Source organism: Charadrius vociferus, unplaced genomic scaffold (genome assembly GCF_000708025.1).
Source record: "Charadrius vociferus isolate BGI_N301 unplaced genomic scaffold, ASM70802v2 scaffold315, whole genome shotgun sequence".
Classification (NCBI taxonomy): domain Eukaryota; kingdom Metazoa; phylum Chordata; class Aves; order Charadriiformes; family Charadriidae; genus Charadrius; species Charadrius vociferus.
Window position 1 is genome coordinate 1,264,578 of NW_009648453.1, and position 23,677 is coordinate 1,288,254.

Here is a 23,677-nt window from a genome sequence, read left to right on the forward strand (position 1 = left end):
TTGAAGGCTGCGGGTGATTTCTCCCGGGTCATCGCCAGATTAAACGGGTGTCTGCCTCTCGCTGTCGTCCCCCCCACCCCCTAGACAGAAAGAGATGCACCAAAACTTGATTTGGAGAAGTCGCGTGTGACAGCGCCCGTTCCCAGAGTTTTCTCTCGCAGCTTTTAGCACCCAGTCCAAAGGCCGCCGGAGAGTTTCGGTGTGCCCCTCGTACTTCGCCGCCGAAAGCTCGTTGGGCTTCCAGAGCAGGGGGTGAGTGTCGGTAGCTCAGAGGAGGGGGGTGGAAGTATATGCCTAAACCGTCTTTTCTTCTGCAAAGCCTTCCCTCCGTAGAAGCCACCCTAAAGTAACTCTGAGCCAAAGCCTGAACCACATGGGTTCTCCCGGCTTGCAGATTTGTTGAAAAATTGAGTTTCAGGGGAACTAAGCTATTTTTGACTGAATCAATCCTCCCAGCTTCTGCATTTGACCTAACTCCTCTCTACCTCCCCCGTCCCCGCGCTTGGGAGATGTAACTGGATGCACTTATCCAAGTGTTTGATACTTGTTAAAAAGACTCTGCAATGGGTTACTGTGAATATGCATGAGCTGCTTTGGGCTCTGTTCTTGTCCCCCTTGCACACAGTGCCATTCATTCTATCCCTATGCTATGCGTAGAAGGCTTCCTGAACTTTCTATCCTGCTGTGACCGAGACCATCTGATCCGTTAAAACTATGAACTTATGCCCAGTAAGGATAAGAAGCGCGGGAAAGGGTTTTCAAAATATTTGAAACCAATGAAAGCGATAGCGCACCATGAACTGATGGGCTTTCAGGGCAGAACGCGGCATTCTGTGACAGAAATATTAAAACAATTATTTCTATACACATCTGTGCATAACGCTTAGAACTGATGGGTTCTATCAAATTTTTTTCTACAGATAGAAATAAGAGTTATTTTTTGCAACTAATCTACAAAAACCTAAGATAGTTCAGTGGTGCTTTACATGTAGCCACATAAGGAAAAGACAAGCAGTTGCTTGTAGAAAGAACTGCAATTAAACTTATTCCAGCCCAAGTAATTCTTTTTTTTTTTATTTTTTGTTTTTGAGTCATTCCATTCCAATATTAGGTCTATTGAAAAATAATGTATATCAAAGAACTTTTTTTTCCAACTGCTTGTTTGTAAGAGGAGGCTTGCATAAGTCAAAGAAACCAACTAAAGTGGTGAAATAGCATATGCTAAGAGGCAATAAACTCCTACTCCTGGGTTGGAGGTAAAAATAGTCCTTCACTGCATGGGGGAAGGAAAGGAGAGGAAGGGTAGAAAGTTTCAGGTTCTTTGAAAACTACATACATCTGCAGTACTTCTCTACTTACTCACTTAGCCAGTGGAAAAACAAAAGCTCTAACAAAGTAACCTGATGGGTTTTTCCTCAGTAGCTTAGGGGATTCAAACAAAATGATGCAACAGGTGAATGAAAATGCTTATGTGGTTCCAAAGGCTTAATTTAACATAGCTTCTGTTCGAGGGTTTAGAGGCTGCAAGTTACACAATGATGTTTACTTTCTTGTCCTGCATTTTTAAAAGGAGTGATACCACAAGACATCTTTGCAAAATGTTTGTTTCCCTTAGTGTTAGATGACCTCTTTACATCACTAAGGTACGTCTACAGTATTTCTGAAGTTAAGTAGATGCTGAAAAGAAGTGCTCTATTGTAAAAATAGGTCAGTGAGGTCAATGAAGAAGCCAAAGGCAGCTGTGGTGCATGGGATGTAAATGAAGTAGGATAGTATCTGAGGTTTGTTAAGCCTCTGCCATCCTGCCGAGCAGTCACAGAAATACACAAGGGAACTTGCAATTGCAAAGCTGAACTTAATTATCTCTTGTCTAACTCATTCAGGCTGTCAGCAACTTTTGGACATAATGGTTTTATCGATGCTGTGTCTTTCAGTCGGTGACCTTCTTGTTCTTCTGCTTGGATTCTTGCCAGTGACAAGTTTGGGTTTCTGATCTTGTACAGTAGGGTAGTTTCCTTTGTAAAATGTGCAGGGATATATTACATTGCTGGTACAGGCAAATTGAGAGACAGCTATTTCTATCTTTCACTTGAATACTTGAATTCACATTTCTTTCAGTAAAAGAATCTTTGAGGTAATAAGTTTCTAATTATGAGTCATAAAAATGTAGAGGTAACAACAGGCAATAGAACTAAGTTTCTCCAAATGTTGGGCCTCTGTAATAAATGGATGTGAATTACTTAGAGACATAAATATGTTAAAACACTTTGTTGCTATTTTTCACTGAAGTAGCCTTGAAACTGGCATAACTAATTAATGAAGGATTCATGCACAATTAGGAAGCCTCTGATCACACAAAACTGCTGTTGTATTTTTTTATGTCACACGTTCCTATCTGCTTCCTCAGTGGTGGACGAGTTGCTGGGAGTAGTCCTGTGCTGCAGTCATCCCCGTGTCTGGAAATAACTAATCCAGGCATACTTTAGAGAATTTTAATGTTGTGCAAGGTGTTGCAGGGGCTTGGGCTGCTTTAAGAGTCGAGAGGAGCCATAAGATACACTGCGATGAGACGGACTAGCAAATCTTTGTCTTCCCAGCGCCTCACGGCACTTCTAAATTTCTCTCTGATTGCTGAACAGAGGAGTAATGTTTTAAGAGTTTCTTTTTGAGTTCTGGTACTTCTGTCAATGGTGTCAAGTGTTCTAGACTGCTGATTTATTTGTTTTTGGAGTATCTTTAAATGATGACTTGTGTTAGATGAAGAGGCTTGTAATCAAGCTCTAGGCACAAATACAAAACACAATGCTTCAGGTTTTATTATTTGGAGCACTAAGTGTCCGTCTTCTAGTCTTTTGAATTTCAGGACCTTGCCCTCGCCAGTTTGGGGTAGTCATAAATTATTGCAGAGGAACTCGCACAAAGTTCTTTAGATGTTTTGACCTATTACATTTTGGACTTGCAAAATATTACAGAACATCTTCAACAAAATTGCTCTCAGATTTGAAACGGGGTGATACATTGGCTAAAAATACAGGAAACCATTTATAAAATTTGCCATTCAGTCTAAAAAAAAAAAAAAAAGTTGTAACTGCAAATGTACACAGTAAATTCAGCACGTATTGTTTTAACATAAGGCCAGAAAGCCTTGCCTGCAGTTTCAGCCTTCCACCCTTCTTTTAAGTCCCTGCCACAATTAACCTATGAACAAATTGCTCTCTAGCTCCCCCAGCTGAATCATTACAATGGAAAAGCGAACAGTTAATGGTTTTCCCCAAAAGGCTGACCTTTATTTGTTCAACTTTGATTTCAGTTTGCCTTTGGTAGTTTGGCTTTTTGAGCTCACTTGCGTTGCTCATACCCTGCCAAGTGATCTCCTTTGAAATAGCCATACTGTTCCAAGGAAGATGGGACCTTCTGGATCTAAGTCTGTTACAGAGTTATGGAAGCAGCTGGCAGTTAACTAAAATGTTTCCAGTAGAAGTGGTTTGAGAGATGTAAGAGAGATAAAACCTGTCAAATCTGTGAAGAGAGAAAAGTTTGCCCTGCATGAATGAAAAAAAGAGTCTGGTGAGGCCGTGGCGTCTAGGAGCAGGGTATCAGAAGGCTTGTCGTCTTTGCAGTAGACTTCATAGTTTGAATCAATTAGCAATAGGGCCAGGGGAGTTCTGGGAAAATAAAAAGGATCGTGGGAGGCTGCTGGGCATGGAAAGCACTGGAGCAAGTTATATAAAACTGGTTTCTCAGATGACATGGCAAACATCTGTATTGAAGTCCTTGAGGCCAAAGCGAGAAGGGACTTTATAAGTTGTGACCTTATTTATATGCGATTGTGCTGTTTGTGTGGATGCGTGCAGTGGGGATTATAGCAGAAGTGTATCTTCCAGCTGTGTAATGTACACAGGCTGGGCAATTACTTATCTCTCAGTGACTTTATGACAGCGCGTGCTCGTTTTCCCTGAGGCAACCAAGCTGCCATGTCCTCTTGAGCTTATGCAGTGCTGCTCTGTTGCTTGTGCAGAATACAGCATTTTCTCTTCTCATTCGATAATGCTTTTATAATGTCATATCCTGAGCAGGGGCTCATCATGGTGTCTGGGATCTCAAGCTCACACTTGTCTCACCCACAAAGGCCTACCATTTGGAAGGTGGGTGAGCACTTGCCAGTAAGACAAAGAGAGGAGACATAAGATAGCAGGTCAGCAGAGGACCAAAGTGTGGCTGAATCAAGAACATATGCTGGAGCCAAGGAGAAGGGGAATGCAATCCAATGAGCATGAAGGAATGGTGGTGCGTTTTCTTGGTGTGGACCTCTGAAATAGGCACAGGAATGAAGCACTGAGACGAGCAAAGCTTCCTCTTATCTCTCAACTTCATCATTATCTGGTCTTGTTTGATTTACTTATAGAAAGTCTCAGAAAGCCTCTTGGGATCTAAATTTATGGCACTGGTCTTCTCTACTTCTTCCATTTCCTGCAAATCCACATACACTATAAAGCAAGTCCCAGGTAACTCATTGTCGTAAAAGGATGGAAAGCATTGATAGAAGGGAGTTAACGGAAGTGCCTTCTGTGATTTAAAGGAGGATTAATTCTTACATGTGGGAGTGTAATGGAATTTTGTTTTCTGAGGGGATTTCAATCAGATTAACGTGCTCCGTAATTCATGCAAACCATGGAAATGTCTCTCTTGGTAAATAAGGAGTTCCAAAATTAAAGTCCAAAACTAAATTCCAGACTTGTGTTTGAAAGTGGTATATATATTCAGTACATGGAGGTTCATGTCACTGACGTCAGCCAGATAGAATTCAGAAGCTTATTGCTTGAACCTCAGTAACTGACAACCTGCAGAAAAATCAACTTCTTCTTTGTAGGCTTTTAAAGTAAGGCATTTTACTTTGTGCTCGTCTTGGAGTAAAAGCCCACATATTATTAATTACTGTTCTTCAGGTCATCTACAGGAATTACTAAACTATGGTAACATAAAATCTCTTGGCCCAAAGGCAATTGAATGTGATGTTACTGTGAGTGCTAAGGTTGATTCCTGTTTACTTGGACATTGCATACTACTTCCTTGATGTCTTGTGGAAAGGCATATGGAGGAGGAAGTGGTAAAGAAGAGATGAAGGAGGGTCAGATGCCTCTTGACCCCATGAATGTGGTTATTTTTGGAAGACAGTAGAGTACAGTTGTGGTGTGCAGGGTGCATCATCGTCTGCACAGTATGGTGAGGGGTTCCTGACTGCACTATGATCTGTCCATTGGAGAAGGGAGAAAATGTGATGTCTGAAAAAAGTAGGGGAGCTAGTATGGAAGTAGAAGAAATTAGGGTTCCAGCAGGTTCTTCAGACAAATGTCAATTGCTAGGCCTGTCACAAAACAGTAGGGAACAACCTCTGAAATTAGGATGTTTGTTGGGTTTTATTCCTACAATGCTTCTCCTTACATTTTCTTGCCATGTGATAAAGATTTATCTTGATTCCATTAATCTGGTATTTTCTCTCAAAAAGTCCATGACATCCTAGGTATAAAATCATTCAAGTTGGTGTTGGTTGTGAGACTGTATGTAGCAAAGCCCACAGTCATTCATCTTTCTTCTGGCTACTAAATAGGCAAGGTGTATCCCTTTATTCTGTTTCTGTATTTAATCAATATTGTGCAGTTGTATGTCCTGTAAAAAAAATTCAACAAATCCACTAAGTTAGGAGTGTATTTATTTAAACTCTCCAATACGTTGGACAGTAATAAATTTCAGTTCTGGTGCGAGCAGAGTTTTGGGGAAGAGGGTATTGATTTATGTGTTTTCCTCTCAAACCATGTCCCCATCTGCATGGGTACTCTGTGATCTCTACTGACACCCTTTTCTGGGTAACTAACTGCTTTAATAATTTGGTTAATGCTTATTCAAACAAACATCTTACAAATGAAAATCTTGCTTTATGTAACTTAGAATACTTTTAAATGTGTAGCTTCTCCTTAACATGGGTACCACTACTGCTTTCTAGAAGGAAGCAAATATTTGCTAACTTGGCAATACTGTAGCCTTTTGGGGGAGTTAGAAAACGTAGTTTCTAAAAATTAGCTCTCCTTAAGAACAAAACAGAGAACGTAGTGAAATTTCTTCTAAGGTTTTAAAAATTAGCTCTCCTTAAGAACAAAACCAAAGAGGCACTGCTAAATAATTGCAACAGTGCAAGGAGTACACAGGATATGCATACATAATGATCTGACATCCCTAGTAGAGATTGCAGTCACACACCCTTTATTTGATAGCCATTTGCAGTAGAGATCCTTTTAAGGTCTGCTACCAGTAGATACGTAGTTTGAGAGATGCTGGCTTTTGGCTAGAGTTTAGATAGCACTCATGGGTATTACTTGCGTTTCTTATGAACTTTTAGGCTGAAGAACAGTGGAAAAGCCAGCCCTTCATCAGATTGAGTCTAATGTCACTTTCTGTCTTAATTTCAATAAAAATGAAGAAGCCAATCCTCACTGCCAACCTATTGTGTTCAGAACTACTACGCTCTCTTTGGCTACGTGCAGCCATACCTTTGTTCAAGAAGAAAGTCAAAAGTCTACATGGCCCATGTAAGACAGAGACAGAAGTCAGGTCCACCAAACCTGAGTTATTGCAGTCTTCCTGTAGGGTTCTTGGGTGCTCCTGTGACTCACCGTGTGGCCCTTCAGCTTGTCCCTCTGTTCAGAGCATTGGTCTTTGTGTCCTAGGCAATCCCAGTGGAGAACGCTGTGGAAGAGCGTGATAATCAGTGGCTGGGTGTCAGCTTATCGAGGCAGCCGAAAGAAAATGGATCTATCGTTGTATGTATTAACCACTGGAGCTGTGTGTCTGTTTGTCAGACTGCCTTCACCTTTCTTATGCTTCTATGTCCAACATCATGTGTGTTTTTTATCCACAGGCTTGTGGACACAGATGGAAAAATGTCTTTTACACAAAAAATGAACACAAGCTCCCATATGGTATTTGTTTTGCTGTCTCTTCTGATTTTCGAACTGAACTGAGCAGATCAATACGCCCATGCTATATAGGTAAGGGGAATGCTTGGGTCTTTTGTAGGGAAGGGTAAGATACATAATTGCATAGTGCGGAGTTTGTGAAGAGCCTGTGTTGCTTTGAGCAGGCTTTCTGCAGCCAAAGGTTTGAAGATCAAGTGCTGATGATACGAGCCCGATTTGTGATGCAAATTTGTTAACAAGATGGTCATCACTTCAAAGAAAAGCTGCTTTCAACAGGCAAAAAATTTGTTTAAGTAGGGCATCAGAATACTTGCTCCTTGCACTGAATCACCAAAGGATGTGTGCTTCTCAAAACTAGGCCAGTAGAGGACATCCTTCCTTCCTTTACTGTCATTTGCTTCCTCTGCTCAGGAGAGTGCCTCAAAGCGGAGCAGCAGTAATACCGGCAAGTGATTGTTGCCGCCCTCTCCGTAGCCTTTGATACAAAGCTGCTGTGGTCCCTTGACGCAGTGTGTGTCCCTGTTCCTTATTTGCCTCCTGCCAAGGCTACTGCTGTGGTGCAAGACCTTCAATTGTCCTTCTTCAGAGGACTGCAGGAGCAGAATAAGAGTCAAGACCTGAAGCTCTCCAACAGGTCCATCGCTGCCTTCCCTTTCACACCTCCCTCCCATCCAGGAGAATGATCCTGTGACCCTGTCCCTTGCCAATGCCAGGAAGAGCTGACAATCTGGCCTTTCCCTGCAGACCAACAGAGTAACGCCATCAAAACATCCCGCTGTGAGCTTTGGAGACTGTTACGAGCATTGGTGAAATCATGCTTTTATCTTCAGTGACTGTTTAAGCGAACAAATCTAGGGATGAGATGAAGGGAACCCTGAAGGGAAGCAGTTAGCGAAGAAAAGCAGGAAAACAGGGCTGGGAGAGTTGGATGTAAAGACCACTGCGAAGGATGATAGATACCAATATGTCTAAGACAGCCGTAACACAAACCCTTCAGAGCACTAGCAGAGTGCACATCAGGGCAACTCCTATCAAGATACCTAAGCCTGTCAATCAGATTATGCCTGAATTAGAGAGAGTCGTAGAGAAGAGTTAAGCTTATCTGGCTGTGCTGCTCAAACTATTTGCGCTGTTTCATTCATAGAACAATTGAAAAAGTATAGTCTTTAAAGTCACAAGGTTTCAAAGGAAGCTGTGATCAAGTGATACATAGTGCTTTGAGTTTGCTACAATACTATCTTGAAACTAAAGGCTGTACAATGGAAACAGGTGCTTTTAGTTTTATTACAGAGCTGAAAGCCAATGTTGTTTTGTTTTTGTTTTTTTAACTTGTCTCAACTCCTGTTGAAGACCTGGCAACAAATTCTGAAACTACATGCTTCTCATCCTTTTTAATATTTCTTGTCCATTCCCAGATCACGTGCGAAAGTTTGGAGAAAACCATGGGTCGTGCCAGGCTGGAATGTCTAGTTTTTACATTGAGGTGCGTATTAAAGATACCAAACTTCTCTCTATATATATGTATGCTTACATATTTGTATACATACTTAAAAGCATATATGTAAATGCAAACATTAACGCTGTTGTATTTTTGTGAGACGGAAAAACCAGACTTTTCGCATTTCTTTTTTATTGAGTCTTGATAAGACTTGCATGATAGTTCCCAACTAATATTTTACTTTTTATTCCTAAAATTACTTTTACACCTGACAAAATCCAAAATTACTTTTCATCTGGGAAAAGAGCATGAATATAACAGAGTATGAAGTTTTATTATTTGCTTTAATCTGTTTGATGTAACATTAACACTAATAGCACTTACATTCTTGCTTTGCAGAGTAATATTCTGTATTATTTAATATCCATTTCAGCCTAAGATTATGTTTTCTAAAAAAATCTTTTGAAAAGAAAATATCCTGTTTGTTACTCTCTTTTAAGTTGTTCACAGCTTACAGTTTTTAATAACCATATTTTTAGAAAGTCTGAAAAACGTTGTCTGTGATCTAGTGGTAGTCCCCCTGGTACTTAGCCAGATGCATCTCCAGTAGCATTTCAGTGAGTTCACAGGAGATCCAAGTAAAAGCATTTGACTTGTTTTGCTTTCTTCATGAATATTTAAATATGAATAACATGGCTTTGTTTTATTTTTCTTTTAGGACTTAATTATAATGGGAGCCCCTGGATCATTTTATTGGACTGGTTCTGTTTTTGTATACAATACAACTGCAAATACAATCGATGCTTATACAGATTCAAATAACCAAGTGAAATTTGGCAGCTATCTAGGTACTTTAAAATATTTAATACTTTACAAAAATATAAGTCAAAGAATTACCTAAATCACTGATCTTGAAATGAGTGCAGTGTTTATCAAGTGCTGCTTTATTAATCCCAGGAGCAACAGTTCTAAATATGTGTTCTGAGTTTGTTAATTATTGTTTAATTATAAGGCTTCCTCTTTATTCTTTTTACATGGAAGCTTCTCAAACATTGGATTTCTGGTTTTATCATCTCTCCACTGAGTTTCTATTATTTCTTGATTTACAAGGTAGAAGCTTCTGGTTAGCAATGGTTTGCACTTCACTGTTAAGTCTGGAATGCCGCCAAGGTCTTTCATAGCAAAAGACATAATGATTTCACATATAACAGAAATATGAAAAGTTAGTTACAGTGAAAGCTGCAAAGAAACAAGTCTTAATTGCATTGTCAATAAGGGGGAGTATGCTATGATCTTAAGACACAGACTTGCCTCCAATCGTGATTTTTTTTTTTTTCCCTTTCTTTTATTCCAACCATATCTTGGTCTGGATACATGGGAAGGCAAACCTTATCTATGAATGTCTGCAAAGAAAGCCATGATGCTTCTACTCACGTTCCTATATCCAAGTAATTAGCTGCATTTAGTGCTAGAGTTTGTAGGGCTTTATGCCAGAAACATGACCAGCTTCAGTTTTCTCACTACACGCTAAGAAAAGCTCATCTGTCCTTCCTGAACTCCTGAGCAAGAAAGTTTTTGCCTGTGACCATTGGTTTTTGCATTTTCCCATTCATAGATCCGGTTCACGTGGATAAACGTTTCCTGTTTCTGATTTCACTCTTGACAATAGGAAGCAGGCATAGGTTATGAAATAACTGTTATGAAATACGAAGTGGCTAACACTTCAGAACTTGGTACTGACCCTTGCAAAGGCTGCAATTGGGCTCTGTGGGAAAGTCAAGCAAAAGAGATGCTGGGTGGTAAAAGGCAATCAGGTACCCACATCACTATGGTTAACCAGTAATGCTTCTTACCTTTCATAGGGCATACGAAAAACTTCAGAGAATGTTTGCTCCAGCTTTCCAGTAACAATCAGCAGAAAAAGCGTTGTGCTTGTCTGGGGAAAAAAGCTCATTCCAGATTTCTGCTCCTACAAATATAAGAGAGAGAATTTCTGTAGTGAACGAGTCAAATTACTGACAGCCAAAAGACAGATACAGGCAAATGGGTAACAGCTTGCATAAGGACTGTGCTGGGGAGGGTGCAGGGAAAGCCTTCCTGCACACGTGTGGTCTCTCCTAGTTTCCTTATCCATCCAGGTCCTGAGATCAGCTGGAGTTTGCTTCACAAACACTTCTGCAGTGACCTGGTGCAACCATAACAGCCAGCACACCGGCTTGGCACAGCCGTGTGTCCTCTAAACTTGCGCTTTCTACAGGGAAGTGAAGAAAGGGACCATTGGCTCATCTCTGTGTCTCTACAGTAGCAGCTGTGATAAACCTTACATTTTGCATTGTTCCATGCTACTTAAACCTCCACTTTGTTCCCTCATAATAATACATAATGTGGTTGAAGGAATGTAAAGGTACCTTCCTTCACCTCCCTCAGCTTCTGCTCTGCCCTGTCTTTGGCATTGTTTAAGGCCAAAACCTATTTAGGGTTAATTCTGTTACCAAGATATTTTTTTTTTTGGGGGGGGGGGGTTAAGACTGAGTTTGCCTCTCCCTTAAATAATGAACAAAAATATACTTACCAAGTGGTGGAAATATATTGTGACCAGAGGCAATTCAAGCTCATGACTAGACATAATTATTTGCTTACACTATCCTCCTTCTGGCAGGGACTGAGAAGATGGCTTCTTTATTTATATTTTTCATTAAACTGTCAACGTGTAATAATTAACAAATCAGAGTTTGCAGGAAGACTGTGCAAAAGTATCGTAACATTTTCCATTGGTTGGAAGAAACACAGTTGTTTAAGTACCAGACAGTTAAAAGAAAGAAGGAAGTTAGAAAGAGAAGCTGGTAATGCATAATGTTTGGCAGTATTTCCTTGACTACTTCAGAGTAATAACTGACTTCTTTGAAAGGAATTAGATAAGTCAGTCAGTCTTTCAAATCAGCTGGGCCTGATGAAAGAGTAAGCATAAGCCCTTAACAAACTGCCTTAAAGAAATCACAAAGTAATAGATAGTTTCTTTTAGGAACCTGAGAATGGCAAATGACATTTCAGAAAACTGAAAAACTGTAGTAATGGTAAAGAGGAGGGAATTCTGGGGTTGGAAGTAAAATTTCATTTAACTATGCCTTTAAATGTAAAGAGTTGATTATGTGGAACCCCCCTGCCAAATGTTTTAATACCACAGTAAACATGAGGACTATGCAATTACTGTGCTTTCTTTTAGTATGTTTGTTTTTTTGATTTTTTTTGTTAGGTTTTTAAAAAAAAAAAGCAACGAACCACAAAACCCAAAACCCAAGTTCATTAGAATTGCCAATGTTTATGCTTCAGCAAAACCAAAATGACTAGAAAATAAAAGTCAGAGGAGGTAAATTAAGGTTCATCCACTTAAGCTTAATGTTTTGTTGAATAAGTAAAAACTAGGTATTGACCTGCTAGCCTTTAAATGATAAATTGCCTTGTGTACCTCTTTTAGCTTAAAATATGAAGAGAAAAAGCTGGCTTACTGAGAACTTGAATTCTAAACAGTTATCTTCACAGATGAAAGATTTAAGGATCATCCTCATCTGATCCAAGATGATTTTTCCATTTTCTCTGTATGCTGTGAAAATCAACAGTCATTCAGTAAATGCAGGAGTAGCAGAATATGTTAACTGTCTTCCCTGTTTCAACTTCTTCATCATGTATTTTGGAAGGAGTAAGGATGGCTTGTGTAGCTTAAGGTGTTAGCCTTCAGTTTGCAATTCTGTGGCTGGATGTCTGCACCAAAATATGGTCCTGTTTGTTAAGAGGTGTTACAGCAGTAGGTGAAGAGTAGCAATTGAATCAAGCGTTTCCACATTGCACTGTATGGACATTTGATCATTTTTATCTCTGTTACAGTACGGGCTCACTGAACAATTGTAGAATATGCATTAACAGAAAGTGTTTGCAACTTATTTTACTGGCTTTTAAAGTATGGCAGGTAGTTGAGATCCTGTAAAGAAATGAGTGTTTCTGACACTTGTTTCTGCTTGCTGGAACTTAGCATTTGTATTGACCTTTTGCTTATTTTTCAAAATTTTTCATTGCTAACTTGCATGAGGTCTGAATGTCAGACTCACAATAATTTGTGGTGTCGACAGCTTTTATACGACATGCTCCCATATTTCTTTTTTCTTTATGTAGCATTTCCAGTATTGAATAGTGCATTTCTAATTTACAGGATACTCTGTTGGAGCTGGACATTTTCTAACATCAGCCAGTGTAGAAGTAGTTGGAGGGGCACCCCAACAGGAGCAGACTGGTAAAGTAAGAGATTGTCTATAATATTGGTTTGAAGAGTATACCCCCATCTACCCACCCATGTTTTTCCAATTTAGTTTAAGATATTAATGACAAATATCAGATATGTATGATTTCTCATACATAAAAAAGTCAGAGAAGGAATGAGGGAGGGAAGATAGTCTAGGTAGCATTGATGTGAACTACGGTGTTAAAGAAAGGTACACATAAGAAATAGTAAATAGCTGTACCTTGTGATACTGTGTTGCTTTACTGATTCTCCAGCATATGCTGTAGAGAAAGCACTGGAAAGTATTTCAGATTACTGTTTGCTGAACTCCACTTGTATTTTCTTTTTGTTTTAGGCATACATTTTTAGTATTGAGAAGCAACTAAATATTCTATTTGAACTAAGGGGTAAAAAGGTAAATATTTCATACCACTGTTCTGCACTTTAGAACTTCTATCATGTCTTGATCAAAATTCAAAGGTAATGTGATTTCTTGTTTGCACACAGCTTGGTTCTTACTTTGGAGCCGCAGTTTGTGCGGTGGACCTGAATTCAGATGGCCTCTCAGACTTGCTCGTTGGTGCTCCAATGCAAAGTACCATCAGAGAAGAAGGAAGAGTTTATGTCTATATCAATTCAGGTTCTGTAAGTATTTTCTCTTAAAAACACATGATCGTTCCAGTATAACAAGCTAAGAAGAAGAGATTTCCTCTCTCTTATCATACAGTATTTCGGGATATAGGAAAAAGAGCTCTAGATCCGCAATGACCATCCCAGCAGGACTGTGTAGCACAACTGCAAAGGGTAGCTGTATAAACCAACGCATTGATATTTAGGCTATTGTTAGAACAGAGGACAGACTGGTTTTGTTTCAGAGTAACTTCAGGTGGTGACAGCCTGCCACTACTTTGCAAGCTCTCCTCTGTTAACGTGCTTGCCACTGAACTGGCATGTGAAGAACAACTTAGCACTTCAGAACAAACAAGGAATGAAAAATTTACATGCAGTTAGTGGTACAAGTTAGGGAAGAGACTGATGATAGTCCTCAATGTGGCAAATAAAGTAACTGGACAGATCGTACATTAGGATTAGCTTCCTTAGACTCTTTTTAGGGATCAGAAGTGAAAGTATAATCACTATTTTCTGTGTGCTTTTGAATTTGTCTGGCTTTGTAAATTTTATCTTCGTATCTTATTTTCCTTCCTTCCTCTCCACACTAATACATATTTATTCTCTTATGCTGCAGTTAACATTTTCTTAACGTGTTTTCCTCACAGAGAACTAAGTCACTCTGGGATACCTACAGCTAAGGCACACAAAATAGCTCTGAAGCAACTACTGTTTACTACCTTTTTAGCAAACAGTTTTCGCAGAGCTGTAAGCCTCTGTATTCTGATATAAGCTTGCTGCTGTTTCCTCGTGCTTGCTGTGGGAACACATTGCTGTTCTCTTTCTTAAAGAACAACTTTCTTACTCTTTATTATTCTTATACTACATACTGTTAAGTATCTTTGATAATGCTTGCTTCTGCACCAAGGAGTTCAGTAGCATTATAATATTGGGATCCAAGGCAGTTTTAACATTTTGAGTTGTATTCCAGACATCACCTCAAGAGACTCTGTTAATGTGCCATTCACTCTGTTTTTCTTCAGGAGGCAAAGATGGTAGAACTGAACATAGAGCTCAGCGGGAGTGACTCATATGCAGCCAGGTTTGGAGAGTCCATAGCCAATCTAGGAGACATTGATAACGATGGTTTTGAAGGTAAGTATATAAAGAAAACCCTTTGGGTTTAATTCCCTGTGAGCAGTGGACTGTCATGATAAACAGGAGGATTATGGAAGTCTGAAAAGACTTTCAGTTACTGACTTGACCTTTCTTTTCTGATTTGAAATATAGCTGTTACGTGGTCATTGATGTGTAATACCAAGAGATTAGATTCTGTCACTTTAAGAAAGAGCATGCACATGATAACATAACCTGTAACTTTGTGTGCTGGACCTCAAGTGGAATCCCTACTCTTGTTTTAGATGTCGGAGACAATGGTTGGGGAACAATTTGGCAATTTTGTAACATCATGAATAAAAATTACACATTGAGTCAAGATCTGCTTCTGTGTCACCAACAGGAAGTACTAAACACATGGGGATATCGAAAACAACCTGCAAGTTGGGAGACTGTTGTGGGACTACTTCCCACTCAAGCCCTCGGATAACTCGTGAATTGCCTAACACGGGCTCCCTGGTGGGGATCAGAGAGAGAACACAGGGAAGGACTTCGATGACCATGCCCCGACAGTGAATTAACAATGTTAATGGGGCTCTGAGGGAGGTTTTTCTTCCTATTGTCTATATAGGAGGATCTGTTTCAGGCACATAAATTTAGGTGCCTATACAGAAACTGAGAATATCCTCCTTTCCTTCCCCACCATCCAGGCTGAAACACCCTCTGTAAATACGATGAGCTACGGGCTGAAATTTCCATTGATGTTGTTCTGGTGGTACCTGCTTAGAGGGCAGAGAGATTCAGTCTCCAGACTTGTGTCTAACTTCTGTAATAAGTGTAAAAGTAATAAGCATTGAAAAGAGAATGCCACGTGAAGGTTATAGATAAAAGGTATTTTGGTTACAGAAAACAGATGAAAGGATGTAAGATATGTTAAAACATCTAGAATGACTCTCATGGCCACCTACTTCCCTTCTGCTTCCAGTCAGGCTGCCTAAAATGTATTTGCTACAGAAAGCCCCATGGTCTACTGCTTTCAGCTTCTTTGCTTCCAAGAGCATTCACTAGCTGTTTAGGTAGCCTGCAAAAACACAGCCAACCAGGAGGCCTCCAGCTAGACTGAAGACAAGCAGAGGGGACCTGGCTCAGGGGCTCCATTCATCTTGTTGTGTTTTCAAACAAATAGGAATGTACAGTGTTCCTGTCTGAAAAACTGGCATGTGCTCCCCTACAGCAGAAGGGCAGGCACAATAGGCTGCATAGGGACAGGATAAAAATACAACAGGCATCTTCTACTGTTCAAAAATTCATAAACGGTTTCATTTTTTCATCATCAAAACTTGGATTATATGCAGGGAGTTAATATCCTTTGTGCAAAAGCTGTCAGCTTTTTCTGGGCTGTATCTTTACCGGGTCCACATCTTTCTTCACGCTTCTGAATTACCCTTTTTATTTGCAGTTACTGTCCAGGGTTCTTCTTTCACTCTTCCCTTTGTCTTGTGTACTTAGTCCTGTTCCGTAACATGCAAAGCTTGGAACAGTCGTTCTCTTATCTGGTCTCCTTTTCCTTAAAGTAGTCTTCTCCCCGCCCCCCCATCCTCCTTTGGTACCTGTTCCTCAAACTCTTGTTAAATTTAGTTTCTCCTGTTTTGCATTACCGTCACAATTTTATACACAAGTTTCAGTTTTTGCCCCAAAACATTTTCAAACTGCAAAGGAAAACTGTATCCAAACGTAGGGCTGGGGAACAGAGAAGTAAAATCAAATTAATAGCAGCATAGCAAAGTAGATGTATGACATGCAATATAATGTAAAATGGGCATCCTAAAACTGCAGGGGGAGGCAGAGCAAACAAGTGGATTAGCTTTTGAAGGGAGCAAAAATGTTGAAAAGAAGAAGTGTAGACAATATTGAGAGTGTCAGTAGGAGAAGCAATTTTGTAAGAAAAACAGCTGGAAGCAAAATATAAAGAGAAATTGGGTGTTATAAATCATTTGTCCACAGTAAGTAATAAAAAAGCACAGCAGAACCAACTTCTTCAATGATCTAAAGCATCAGTATCAGCCCTGTGAAGATAATGGTGTGCGTGTTGGTGTAGAATCTATCCTCCTCAAGAACATATGTGTAATTTTAATTAACACAACTTGGCTGTCCTATTTTCATCTCACCAGTAGAAAGACATCACACATTTTGTGTGTTTTAGTCACTAAAGTATGGATTCAATCAATATGGATTCAATCAGAGAGTTGTTCAGTCAAACTAAATTGTCAGAGCTTTGCTTTTCTTGCGATTTTGGTTTGGTGCAGCGTACAGCTTTTCCGATTTGAAGATAGTTCAGTTTTGCTTATTTGTCGATGAAAGTTCACAATTATTAATTAATATTAGTGAATTTCAAGATGATGTAAATCCTCTCCCCCTCTACTTTTTGGTTAAACCTCTGGCTATTTGAATCATGGGGCGTTTTGGTAAGGGCTGTTGAGGGTGGGTGGGTTGGTTGGTTTCTTTATGTGTCACTGCACCACTCTGGGATTAAATCATCTAGGCATAAAACATACCCCTTTGTACAAACCAGCTACCTTTATTTCCTTGTTAAATGCCCGTTCAAGCCTGTTATCAGCTGTTAAGGGCATTTCATAGAAAAATAACTGCTTCATTTCAGGCAGCGTAATAAGAGTACTTCTTGTGTTTCAGTGATTTAATCCATGTGGGTATAGCAGACTGCGGAGTTCAGGAAAATCATCGTAATTCTATGAAAACAAGGCTTCTTTTTTTTCTCCCCCCCCTACAGACCATGATCATTTTGGCTGTTCTCCATTATAATCTCTTAAGGGTAAAATTCAGCGTTGGTAGGAACAGACTTTGTCTTGAACAAAATGTCTGTATTTGTCCCAGAAACACAGTACATAGTACTTAAGGCAGAGTCAGATTACTGACCTGGTCTGTACTGTTTCCATTTGCTTTATATTGATCTTCAGCACTTCTTTTGAATTCAGTCAAATAAATTTGGTCTGGCATTGCGTGCATCATGATTTGGATTTCTTTAACTCTTCCTTCTTCATGTTTCCTAGTCAACTGATTATTGCTAAATTGTTTTTCAACAGATGTAGCAATTGGGGCTCCGCAAGAAGATAATCTAAAAGGGGTTATTTATATATACAATGGCAGGGAAGATGGAATAACACCATCATTTTCACAGGTATGCTTTTTTAGTGAAAAATAATCCATCCAGAAAAACATTAAGTTTAAATTTGAGAGGATTTTCCCTCAGACTTTCTGAGGTGCTGTAGAAGACTTCAGAAATTTTTTGCACAGTCTATGATTTCCAGTCGTAATATAACCTATAACAGAAAAATAAATTGTTTTAGAGGCCTTAGACAGGGTTTATGGGAAATGACATTTGCAGTAATTGAGGAATATTACTTTCAGAGGTATACTTTCACAGGTAAGCATGTAACTGCCTTCAGCAAGAGGATGGTTGTGCTCACATTTTTCATTGGACATTGTAACTCATAGATTAGCTTTCCAATAATAATTTTCTCTTCTGTTTTTTTATCTCCTCAGAGAATACAAGGCCATCAAATCAGTAATTCTTTGAGCATGTTTGGACAATCTATAGCAAGTGGCATTGATGCAGATAAAAATGGTTATCAAGGTGAATTAAACAATTTTGTTTATTTTTCATTTTTAGAAGAGTAGAGATTCATAGGGAACAACCCTACCGCACTACTTGTTACTCTTAACAGAAGCAAAATCTGTTATTAAGATGACATGTCACACGTTGCATTTTGTGAGAAGGAAAAAAAAAAAAAAAGGAAGTAAAGCTGAGGCCAAGCAGTCAGTTTTCATGGTCATCTAACTATTAATTAAGGACTGAGAATGATGGAATAGGAAGATCATAGTGCACAAGAGGAAGAAATATGTAATTTTTATTTTTACGGCAGCCATTTCATCTGCTAATGTCACAATAAACTAGTTTAGGCATCGGAAGCACATTTGTTGTACAGACTAGTGCGCTAAGCTAAAAATATTGCTGGTCTTCACATATTCTGGATTTTGCCAGGAGCTCCGTGAGCTCCGTGACTCTCAGTCTGTAAGAACAATACATTAACCTGAGTCAGCACTCATGGCATTGGATTAAGACTGTTGTGGAGTTCTTGTAGGCATGACACAGAAGTGCTAATTTGGTGTAAAACAGTTTAGCTGCTTCCAAGTATATACTCGTTTTATACATATTGGCAAAATATTTCGACATTATGCTGGTAAGCATTACTTCAGGTCAGGTATTGCCTGTCATGCTCCTGTGGGTATAAAAGCATAAAGTTATCATGAACTGCATGTTCTGTGCTCTGGCTGTGTCAACAGAAAAGTTATCCAGATTAATTTGTAATGCTGGGCTAAGAGGTAGTGTACAGTGGCACTACAGAGGTAGTCAGCTGTCAGGTCACCTGTTATTTACTGATTTGGGAATCACATCCTCAGACCCTTGTGTCCCTTAGACTCATCTGACAATTCACTTTTGCTACCTCATTTGAGAGGTATATATACCGTGTACATTCTTTCCTTATTGCATGAACAGTTTTCAGTTTGGAATAAATTAAATATTTTTTTTCTATCTATCTATATGCATAATTTCATACATACACTATATATAGTTATATATATATAACTGAATTGTTTGTGTATATGTGTATGTATAGCAACATTGAATATTTGGATAAAAAGAAGGCAAGCACCTCTTATTTAGCTGAATTGTCCTTCAGTATCAGCCACTTAAACATGAATAGAAATCAAATCATCGCATTACCAATACCTGCAAGTCTAGCAAATCAGTGCATAGCGTTAATGGACAGTGGACAAGTATTTGAGGAATCATCTAGATGGAGGAGAACACATTTGAATATCAGCATATGCCTTCTAATAAATAAAGGGCAAATGGTGTTTTAATGCTGATGAAAAGGTGAATATGCTACAGAATGCTTGTACCTGAGAAGTAATTCCTGTTGACAAATGATGCTTATTGATCTATTTTTTTTTTTTTTGTACAGATGTAGCAGTTGGTGCATTTCTCTCTGATTCTGCTGTGGTGCTGAGGTGAGATTGCTACATTTCAGTGCTTTTAAAGACCATACAATTTAACTGTATTTTTTTTAATGCAATTTAATAAAACTCAGTAGTATATTATGGAGAAGTAGTATGTCTATGGAGAAGAGAAGGCTCCGGGGAGATCTTATTGCGGCCTTCCAGTACCTAAAGAACCGGGGAAGGACTTTTTACTAGGTCATGTAGTGATAGGACGAGGGGGAATGGCTAAAAACTGGAAGAGGGCAGGTTTAGGTTAAACATTAGGAAGTTTTTCACTTTAAGGGTGGTAAGGCGCTGGAACAGGTTGCCCAGAGAGGTTGTTGAGGCCCCATCCCTGGAGGTGTTCAAGGCCAGGCTGGACTTGGCCTGCGGTGACCTGGCCTAGTGGGAGGTGTTCCTGCCCATGGCAGGGGAGGTGGAACTCGATGATCTTCAAGGTCCTTTCCAACCTAAACCATTCTATGATTTTAGTCTGAGTCATTAGACTCTAGAATGCTACAACTGAAAGGTTTAAGTAAACACCTTGAAGAAAAAGAAAACATCATTCTGAAACTTCTTGAGGCAAGAAATAATGTGCATACAACTATTTGGATTCTGAAAAATGCAGATAGCTTAAAAAATAATTATAAAATATAAAAATAGATTCTATTAGAAATTGTTAGATTCTGCAGAGCTTCTGTAAGCAATTTCTGAAGTGTTTTGTGAACACTAACTCTTTTCTATTCTTAGAACAAAACCAGTGATAATTGTTGAAGCTTCTTTAAAACATCCTAATTCAATAAATCGAACTAATTTAAACTGCATGGAAAATGACCAGCCTGCCATCTGTATGAATTTGAAGATATGCTTTACCTATACAGGACGAGAGGTACCTGGTTATATTGGTAAGCTACTTGGAAAAAATTCCAGTATATGTATTCATTTTAAATGCACCTATTTACAGAATAATGCTATTGGTATTTAGTGGACCATTAATCTGAGTTCAGTATAAAATGAAAAATTAAGAACATGGATACCATTTTTACGTCATAACCACCCTATAACACTGAGCCATTACACTTTTATTCAATTTAGAGTAACAGCACATCCCTACTAGGACTAGTGGAGTTACATGGCCTAGAAGAGGTAGTGATGTTAAAAAGGTGAGGTGCTGTGAGGATGAAGGTAGTATTTCAAGTTCTCTGTTGCATCAGTGATGTAATCTAAAGTTTTGATGGCAACTGGTTTACACAACCAAAGACTAATTTTTAGCTAGCTGGCTGGGTTGTGACGCTCTAGAGTTCAGCTGGGACTGTGCATAATCATTTAGTAATATTTTCACATGGGTTTTGCAGCAGTACTAAAGCAGTACCGTCATAGATAGGTTAATTCCGGTACCTGAGTTAACACAGTACCGTCATAGGTTAATTCCGGTACCTGAGTTAACTGACCTAGCAGTGGTGTGATTAGCTCGTGCTTTTGAATTACATTGTAATGTTGCCATTTCAGATGGTCCTTTTCATAGCATCGCAGTAACTAGATCCGTCATTTTGATTGGTTTTTGAATGAGATAGTATGCCATTAGGGTTCACAAAGAAATTGAGTGCCCTTATTCTGTGAATGCTTTCTTTTACATAGTTGCCCAGGGACCATATTCTGTTTGCACATGGCTCAACAGCAGTGTCTGTCAAATTTGTCTGAACTTTCCACGTGCAAATGTCTGGGCTGTTGCTTTGCAATTAAGTTGGAGTCAATGATGAGTGAACATCTTTTCTTAATGTAGAATCAAATGGATTATTCAGCATGATATTCAGATGTCCTCTAAAAGCAGTCCTCCCAGATGTGGACCAAACCATACAGGACAGCTGTAGGATGCTTAGCAATAGGGAAAAGACATTCCCTTCATAAAGCAGCACAAGCACCTGATCACACCGTTATGGAACATTATGTGAAAGAGAGGGAGTCCCATCAACATTACTTGTAATATATTTTAAACATTTAATATTACAACATTACTTGTATTCTATTTTATATAATGCATATTTTGCTTTTGGAAAAACGGTTATTGCTTGAAGCAGTATATATTGGAGGGACTATTCATGGTGAACTTATTTAAAATAGTGCACTGTCTAAATTTGACTGTATTGCCTGGGTGCTTTTAACCTACTTGTCACATGCTATTTGTAAATTGCAAACAGCCCTGCAAATACATGGTATATAAAATTAAATTGCTTAAATCTTCTGTATGAGAATACACAATATCCTTTAGGAACATGTTACAGAGAACACATCCAACAATGAACTGTAAAGTTCCCAGTTCAGATCTTTTGAAATTTATATTTGTTGTGAAAGATGAGCAGTCAGACTGGATTACCCTCGCTGGATTTGGACATAAGACTTTTCAACTTAAATAGAGAAGACTAGAGGAAATTGTAGATACCCTAACTCAACTTTTGGCAGAGATTAAGAAGTAATAGATTGGTAATGCTCTGAAACGTAATTTCAATCTGTTAACATAGCAATTCATGCTAACTTGAATAGAAAAAAATGTGAAGTTAAACAGTATTTCTCAGTGTCTGTTGGCTTATCTGCGTGTTGAAATTTAATGTCAGAGCTGTAAGTAGCTGAAGCAGGTTTTCTTTAAATAGATTCTGGTAGAAAACTATAAATGTAACTTGACAAAACTAGCCCTGATGTAAAAGTATGTAGCAGGGATCAGTCATGATGTAATGAATTTTCAGAGCGCTAGAAGCTTTCGTTAGGTATGGATTTATGTCAGAGAATTTTGAAGTGGAGCATCTCAGAATGGATATTACAGAACATACTTAAGAAAGTGAGTCAGAAGATACAATTTCTGTCATAAATTCATGAAAATTAAAACACTTAGTGTTTTTATAACTTCTCTTTTTCCTGGGTTTTATTTTGCAGTACTGCTTTATAATCTGAGTGTTGACGTGAACAGAAAAGTGGATACACAAGCAAGATTTTATTTTTCCTCCAATGGAACATCTGATACAATCTCAGGAAATGTAAAGATTTACAGCAAGAATATTGCCTGCAAAGACCATCCAGCATTTATGAGGGTAATGTTTAGTTCAAATTGCGTTTAGTTCTCCTTTGAAAAGCACACCTGCTGCAAAAGAACCTATTTTGTTTACAATTGCATCACATCATTTTGGAATTTGTGTTCATAACTTCCACAGTTAATACATTTTAATTCTGATGCTTTCTTAGCTTTCTGTGGGGAAGCCCCTGGGTCTGCCATCTCTTACGTCAGTGAGAATGTGTGTAATAATAATAATCACAGCGATGATGTAGGACATGAGCATTCTTGACATTTTTGTCACCCTTTCTTATGGATGACAGATCATAGATTGAGGCCGGTTTGAACCAAGAAGATACGGCATAACACAGATTTTCTGCTGAAAGTTTCTGATGGAACTTTCCTATGTACTCCTTAATGCAAAATCTTTAAACTTGTAATTATCCGGAGAAAATGTTTATTATGTTTTGTTATTTGTAACTATTTCAAAGAACACGTGTGGTCTTGCTCTCCTTTTTACTGTGAGTAGATGAGGTAGACTCACCTGATAAGAAAAGAACCCGTTCCTGATCCATAGGAAGTGAAATGAAGATGATTACTAGAAGAGAGTCTGTAGTTCAAGGTTTATAGTGTGGTCTGTTTTGTGAATTTGTTGCAAGGAGCCAAAGGCTAGGAGGGCATGAAGAAAAACACTTGCTTGGAATCGTTTGATATTTTTTCCTGCGAGGAATGCAGCACTCGCCAAGGGAGATACTCAGAGAATCAAGAGGTGGAAACAGGGTAGGAAGAGCACTCATGAGAGTTTCATGAATTAATCTAGAGCTGAACAGTATGAAGAATGTGCACTGTGCTGACAAAGTGATGTCTCTATTCCTATGCTCACAAAAGTGAAGTCTGCACAGATATGTCTTTCTCCTGGACGTATCAACATGAATCCTGGAGCAAGATTAGTAGTGAACATGGTTACAGTTCTCTGTTTTGTGAAGGTTTAGAGGCAAGAAGGAATCTGCTGGTAGGAGAGCTTCAGAGGAGAAGCCACAGATGTAGTAGTGCTACCAGGGCAAGTGGGCATTCGGCAGGAGGCTGTTGGAGACTGCAAGCTGTCAGCTAGCCAAGGAGGCCTGTACCAACACCAGTAAAAGCGGTGGTACCAGCTATTCAGCAGG

General features: G+C 39.0%; 1 protein-coding gene across 1 annotated transcript in view; it reads left to right on the forward strand.

Annotated features, from left to right (window-relative positions):
• Positions 1 to 23,677, forward strand: part of ITGA4 (integrin, alpha 4 (antigen CD49D, alpha 4 subunit of VLA-4 receptor)) — a 39,028-nt gene that overhangs the window by 1,181 nt on the left and 14,170 nt on the right. The window contains 14 exon segments of the mRNA XM_009885625.1: positions 6,723 to 6,747; positions 6,749 to 6,815; positions 6,914 to 7,043; positions 8,387 to 8,454; positions 9,128 to 9,257; positions 12,614 to 12,699; positions 13,038 to 13,097; positions 13,190 to 13,327; positions 14,335 to 14,446; positions 17,509 to 17,603; positions 17,969 to 18,059; positions 19,453 to 19,498; positions 20,219 to 20,373; positions 22,397 to 22,551. Of these exon segments, the coding sequence (XP_009883927.1) occupies positions 6,723 to 6,747; positions 6,749 to 6,815; positions 6,914 to 7,043; positions 8,387 to 8,454; positions 9,128 to 9,257; positions 12,614 to 12,699; positions 13,038 to 13,097; positions 13,190 to 13,327; positions 14,335 to 14,446; positions 17,509 to 17,603; positions 17,969 to 18,059; positions 19,453 to 19,498; positions 20,219 to 20,373; positions 22,397 to 22,551 (1,358 nt within the window).